Here is a 7,206-nt window from a genome sequence, read left to right on the forward strand (position 1 = left end):
CCGGATCCACCCTGACAAACCATTTTGGTGGCGCATAATAATGGGGATGCTTCGGATCCACGGGCACCCGCACTAGAAGCCATTGCTTCTTCCAGTTATGAACCGAAGACACATAAGGGAACGCAGTCAGATACTGCGAGTCGCTCTTCCGAAGCCGCTTGTTGGTAATGGTCCACCAACCATGTTGGGCATTCTGATTCCTCCCGAGCTCATGTATCTCCTTGAAAACCTCGAGAGACGGGGGATAACTCAGAAAGTCGCATGTCCAGCGGTAAGAAATGATATGACGCATCGACTTCGGCGTCAACTGCGCCAAAGAAATGTTATACTCCTCCAACACTCGGGAGAGGAATGGATCCAAAGGAAATCGAACCCCATAATCAAAGTGGTGGACATACACAGCAATTAAGCCTGGGGGCGGCCTCGTCACCCGAGCGTGCTTCTGAAGCGGAAGCTCACACCAGTAGCCCAAGGCATATTGAATGCCATAAAGATCTTCGGCGAGCCGATGATAATGTCCTCGACGAGCTTCAACTAACCACTCCCCTTCAATGGCCGTGCCATCGGGACCAGCAATCTCACTCGGATCATCAAAGAGAGCCGCAAGTTTACCCTTGGGATCCGCCTCTTCCCACCGCCTCGGGAAGAAAGGGCGAATAGGAAAACGGCCAGTAGCGCCGGTTCCATGACTCGGCACAGCACGAGCCCCACTCCCTGAGCGCTCTTCAGCCTCAGAAGAGGTCTTCGCCGTTCTATCCTCGGAGCCACTAGACGAGGATACCACACCCGTCTTCGTTTTCCATCTTCCCCCAGCCATGGAAAAAACTCCAAAGAAAGAGTGCCGAAATACGAAGAATCGGAGAGTAAAAAAAGAGAAAACGAGAAACAAATTACCTTCCTCGGAGCGGAAATCGCCGACAAGTCGAACGGAACAAAGACCCGAAGCTGATTCTTGGCAAATTCGCGAAGATCTAAAGGAAACTCACAAGAAAAACCACCGGAATTCTGGGAGGATTTGAGAAAGATTTTTGCGAATAAAGTTTTGAACGAAGGGTTGGGTCGAGTATTTATAGGCCACCACCCACTGAAACTGCCTAACTTCCACTTTGTTCTGGGCCGTTCGATCAACGTCATTCATGAAGCATCCATGTGACACCTGCCCCACTAGTGCATGGTTCCAACGTCCCTTTTGAAAAAAGAGAGGGAAAACTTTCCAACTTCTGATACATGGAAACCCGCCCATTTATTCCTAAATGGACCGGGTCTGGGGGGCATGATGTTTGGGCTCCCAATTGACTATCAATTGGGCCACTAAGTCCGAAGCCCAATGGCTCAATATAGCAGCATCAAACCCACAAGCACTACATTCCAAAAGGCTATTCAGCCACCAATCAAGGCCCAAGGCCCACTTGCAATAAATGACCTAAGGGGATTTATTGTACAAACACTATAAATAAGCCGTCATGGCTCACATACCAAGGTACGTCCATTTTCACGTCTTAAGACTACTCTTCTAGAGAACTTCTCTCTCTAGAATCCGAGCATTGTTCTTACTTAGGCATCGGAGGGGCTTTCCTCGGAAACACCCCCGAGGCTAGTAACTTGTTCATTGTGCAGGTTGATTTGGACACGACACATTCGAGCTAGCAAGATCTTCAACACACCCAAAAGGGCCTTCATTCGAAGCCCATTGTTTCATCCACTTCAACCCCGGAACACCTGCAAAACACTGTTGGCATCCAATAATGATTTGATTAACTAGCTATTCATCATCCCTTATTCTTAGGATAATGATTTGGAGATTTGAATTGTAAATAAAAAGTTTTTATCCGATAGCACATAAAGTTCTTTCGGAAATGAATCACCTTATCCTATAAAAATGATTATAGTTAATACACGTGGAAAATATAACCCCTAACTGTTGTACCTAGGTACAACCAGCTCTGGCTGTACCTCAAAAAACGACGCGTCTATTTTGTTTGTTCTTTCTTGTCGACTGTTTGTTCTTTTGTGTTCTACTGTTTGTTCTTTTTTGTTGTACAATTTGTTCTTTCTTGTTGTACTGTTTGTTCTTTCTTGTTATTTTTTAAATTAATCATCAAATTTTCATAATTGTTGTATTTTTTGTTATTTCTTATGGAATTTTATGTTCTTTTTTATATTGTTTGTTCTTTCTTATTTATTTGTTTGTTTATAATAATCATATGGTTAATGCATGTTCATAATGAAATTAAACTCTTCATTAATCTTTTATGTTTTTACAAGCGCCGGCATTGTTTGTTCTTTCTTGTTGTATTGTTTGTTCTTTCTTGTTGTACTGTTTGTTCTTTCATGTTGTTTTTTAAATTCATTAATCAAACTTATTGTTGTATTATTTGTTCTTTCTTCTGGAATTTTATGTTCTTTTTTATATTGTTTGTTTTTTCTTGTTTATTTGTTTGTTTATAATAATCATATGGTTAATTTTCATAATGAAATTAAACTATTCATTGATCTTTTATGTTTTTACAAGCGCCAATATTGATTATTCTTTGTTTTTGTATTGTTTGTTCTTTCTTGTTGTACTGTTTGTTCTTTCATGTTTTTTTTTTAAATTCATCATAAAATTGTTCATAATTGTTGTATTGTTTGTTCTTTCTTTTGGAATTTTATGTTCTTTTTTATATTGTTTGTTCTTTTTTGTTGAATTGTTTGTTCCTTGTTTATTTTTTGTTCATAATAATCATCTGGTTAATGTTCATAATGAAATTGAATGTTCATACATTTTATTTTATTTGTTCATACCTTTTGTATTCTTTGTTCGTCATTGTTCTATTAAGTGCACTTATGTAAACAATACCAGATTGACACCTGGAGAATTTGAAGGAATTATCAATATTTTCAATTGCGGTCATTTCCTTTTGTAGTCTTTCATCCTATAGAAGAATAGAGTTGGTTGTTCACAAGAAAAATGTAGATAATCTGCAAGTCTCTTCTCTTAGAAGTTGTTTAGCTTGCCGACTGATCCTGGCTTTAGACCATTACAAATTTTTTTTATCAATGTAGAGAAGGAGCAAAACAGATAAACTTATGAACCAAAACACAAAGTTTCTACACCTTAATCTTAATCACTACTACACATAAAGGTAATGCCTAATTTTTCAGAAATGAAATAATGCCAATCTTCCTGAGTTAATGACTAAGATGAACAAGCTCAGAAGCATCAATGTGTAGAACCAACAATCGGACAAATTCAAAATCCAACGGTGTTCTATAAGGATTTTATTTCGAGATAATGTAAACATATGTTCAAAGTAATAACATCGTAATGCAATAACTAAGTTCATTTTAAAATTAGTAAATACTCATTTTACAATCAGTAGATAAATGCATTTCTAAATTGGTTGAATAAATGAGGATTGTCAAATAATTAGATAAATGTTCATATTCGAATGAATAGATAAATATTCATTTACAAATAAATAAATAAATGTTCATTTCCGAAATAGTAAATGGTCATTTCCAAATAAATAAATAAATGTTCATTTCCGAAATAGTAAATGTTAATTTTCATACCAGTATATTAATGTTCATCTTAAACAACATAAAACTACGTCGTTTTGGATGGGGGTACAACCAACTCTGGATGTACCCGGATACAGCAAAAAACTTGCGTGGAAAATACACGGTGATAAGATGTTAAATACGGGTCTGGGCCGCACCCGTCATCAAGAGAGAGAGTCCACTTAACAAGTCCAAAGGAGGTTCCACCTTAAAACGATATGGCAATAAGGGGAGTAACCCCTTGGCCTTATTAAGTGATTCACTCTCTTCTCTTTTTTCAATGTGGGACTCTCACACGCGATGCTTCTGTTAAAATGTTAATCTAGAAAACTCTAAATCTAGAATTAATGTATATATAAAAATCTAGGAGTAAAGTGTGTAGAAAAATCTAGCCAAAACAATGTCTAGAATTTACTTGAAAAATATCTAGTTAAGTGTCTATAATTTACTTGAAAAATATCTAGTTAAGTGTCTAGAAAAATCTAGTTAGTGAAGGAGGTAGAAAATTCTAGAGAATGAATACCTATATTGTACAACTATAAATAGAGCTTTGTTGTATGGTGATAATGTGGAATGAAAAAATATAACATTTTCTCTTATGCTCACTCTTGCTCTCCATATCAAACCATAAACAACAAATACCCACCAAGTCTTCCGCACCCAACTTTCTAACATTCGGTATCCGAGCCAAAATTCCCAAAGCCTTCACTATTTTAGCCAAAACACATTCACCCCAAATACAAAACAAATTACAATGGCTAACAACCCAACATTTCCGATTCCAGTTTTCGGGGGAGAAAACTATAATTTTTGGAAAATTGAAATGAAGACATTACTAAGGTCTCAAGGGTTGTGGAGTTATGCCGATAAAGGATATATGGAATATGAAGATGAAAGTATCCTAACCGAAGCACAAAAGAAGCAGCTCGATGGTGAAAGGATGAAGGATGCTAAGGCATTGTACCTCATACAAAATGCGGTCAAGGATACGATATTTCCCAGAATTTTGAGGGCTAATACGGCAAAGGAGGCGTGGGAGATCCTAGAACAAGAATTTCAAGGAGATAGCAAGGTGAGAAGTATTAAACTTCATTCTTTAAGAAGAGATTTTGAAATTTTAAAAATGAAAGAAGGTGAATTTATTGAAGATTATTTTTCAAAAGTTATTGAAATTGTGAATCAAATGCAATCATATGGGGAAAAAATTTCGGATGAAAAAATTGTGAAGAAAAATTTGGTATCTTTAACGGATAAATTTGATAATATTGTCACTATAATTGAAGAAACAAAAGATTTATCCAAAATTACGGTTGAACAACTTATGGGATCTTTGGAGTCTCATTAACAAAGGAAAAACCGTTATATTAATGAAGAAGCGGTTGAGACTGCTCTTATAGCAAAGTTCAAGAATATGCCCAAGGAAAAGATTGAGGATCATGGAGAAGAGAATTCACCAAAATTCAAAGGTACGAATGCTAAACTTTCCTGCAATATTTGTAAGAAGACTAACCATGATAGTGAAAATTGTTGGTTTAAAGGAAAACCACAATGTTGGGAATGCAAAAGGTTTGGTCATGTAGGAAAGAATTGCAGGTTAAAGAAAAAAAATGTTACCTGATTTTGGTGAAGAAAATCTGTTTTGAAGAAGATTTTGAAGTTTGCTAATGACAAGAGCATTAGCGGGATGATTGGTGACATGAGCACCAATAACAAAACAAAATTTGGAAAAATATTTCAGGAGATGACTGGTGACATGTGCATCAGTGGGATAGTTGGTAACATGAATACCAACGAGAAGATCATCAAGATTAATAAAAGGTACAGAGAAAATGGAGGTTGGTAACACGGGTGCCAACACTAATGGAATTTAAGCGTTTATGTCGATTGGTGGTTGGTGACAAGTGCATCAACGAGATTTTCGAAAGATGAAACATTTTGGAGTAGAAGATTTTTCAAGATTAAGGGGGAGTGTTAAAATGTTAATCTAGAAAAATCTAAATCTAGAATGTACTGTATAAAAATCTAGTAGTAAAGTGTGTAGAAAAATCTAGCCAAAACAATGTCTAGAATTTACTTGAAAAATATCTAGTTAAGTGTCAAGAAAAATCTAGTTAGTGAAGGAGGTAGAAAATTCTAGAGAATGAATACCTATATTGTACAACTATAAATAGAGCTTTGTTGTATGGTGATGATGTGGAATGAAAAAATATAACATTTTCTCTTATGCTGACTCTTGCTCTCCATATCAAACCATAAACAACAAATACTCACCAAGTCTTCCGCACCCAACTTTCTAACAGCTTCATGGGTCAGATCTTAACACTTCCTCTCATGTGTGAGGTCCCTTTTCAATATGGTTCACATGTGATGTTTCATGGGCCAGAGTGTCTTTATCACTCTCCCTCACATGGATCCCGTTTAGTTGGCCCAAAATACAATACAGTAAGGTCCCGGATGTGGGCCTGGTTCTAATACCATGTTAAATACGGGTCTAGGCCGCACCCGTCATCTAGAGAGAGAGTCCACTTAACAACTCCAAATGAGGTTCCACCTTAAAACAATATGGCAATAAGGGAAGTAACCCCTTGGCCTTATTAAGTGATTAACTTTCTTCTCTTTTGTCCATGTGAGACTCTCACACGTGATGATTCATGGGTCAGATCTTAATGTAAGATCATGTTAGATCATAAAGTTTTTAGTGAAGAACTTGAATAATTTTTAGTAAAGTCAGACAAGTAAAATAGGCCTACTCAGATTGTGAGATCCCTTGGGTATCATAATTATTCACACCCAATATTATTCATATTGCCTACTAAAGGCGTATCTAAGCATATTGTGGACTACGTAGTACTACAGAGGGATAATACTTGGGGTACTTAACTCGGTTCTTGTTCGATTGAAGAGCAGCTAGCTAGGGAAAGAGACGCATTACAAATTGCATATATGTATATTTAACTTACTAATTGGTGGATTAAATTATTAGATGCGATCTTGTTATTAGGGTCTATTCCGTGGGACGAGTAGATTGTTCTTAACCCGACAGGAGCTACCTCTACCTAGACCATGTCCCCCCTTTCTCAGTTTCTCCTCTCTTCCCACCATTCAGGAAAGTCTAGTAATTGGAAGCACGTCTTCTCGTCTTGTCTTTTCCTATTACAATGCTTGCAGAATAAATCACTGGAAACACAAATTCATCCTTTCTTCCTCATACTCATCCAACTTTAAGAAAAACAAACCTTTCATCTCCAATTTAATTTATTCCTTCAAATCCCTATCAAATCTCGTTTTCAACAAATAAATTTTCAATGTTACAATGAAATTGATAATTAAACCGTTATTTCACACCCTAATTTTCCTATATATGCAAACAAGTTCCTCCATTTTCACAAATAAAAATACAAGCTAGCTTAATTGCTAAAAAATCAATATATTTTATGGGTACATGCAATAATTGGGAAAATCTCACAAAATTCACAGTGCTACAGAGTACGGAATCAACATCTTTTAATTTTCTGTATGTTTTGATAGTCTCTTTGTATTTTCAATTTAATTTTTCCAATAATTTAATTAGATTATGCGATTAGCCGATTTGATTTTTCCTTGAGTAGTTGAGTATTGTATACTTGTGTATTGTCATATTGTGTAATTGCGTTTGATTACAAA

At 36.3% G+C, this 7,206-nt stretch overlaps 1 protein-coding gene across 1 annotated transcript; it reads left to right on the forward strand.

Annotated features, from left to right (window-relative positions):
- The first annotated feature begins 4,297 nt into the window (after positions 1 to 4,297).
- On the forward strand, positions 4,298 to 4,888 carry LOC110775892 (uncharacterized). The gene has a single exon (XM_021980485.2). It carries the CDS (start codon positions 4,298 to 4,300, stop codon positions 4,886 to 4,888), a length of 591 nt encoding a protein of 196 aa, XP_021836177.2.
- The last annotated feature ends 2,318 nt before the right edge of the window (positions 4,889 to 7,206 follow it).

The sequence above is a fragment of the Spinacia oleracea genome, chromosome 1 (genome assembly GCF_020520425.1).
Source record: "Spinacia oleracea cultivar Varoflay chromosome 1, BTI_SOV_V1, whole genome shotgun sequence".
NCBI lineage: Eukaryota > Viridiplantae > Streptophyta > Magnoliopsida > Caryophyllales > Amaranthaceae > Spinacia > Spinacia oleracea.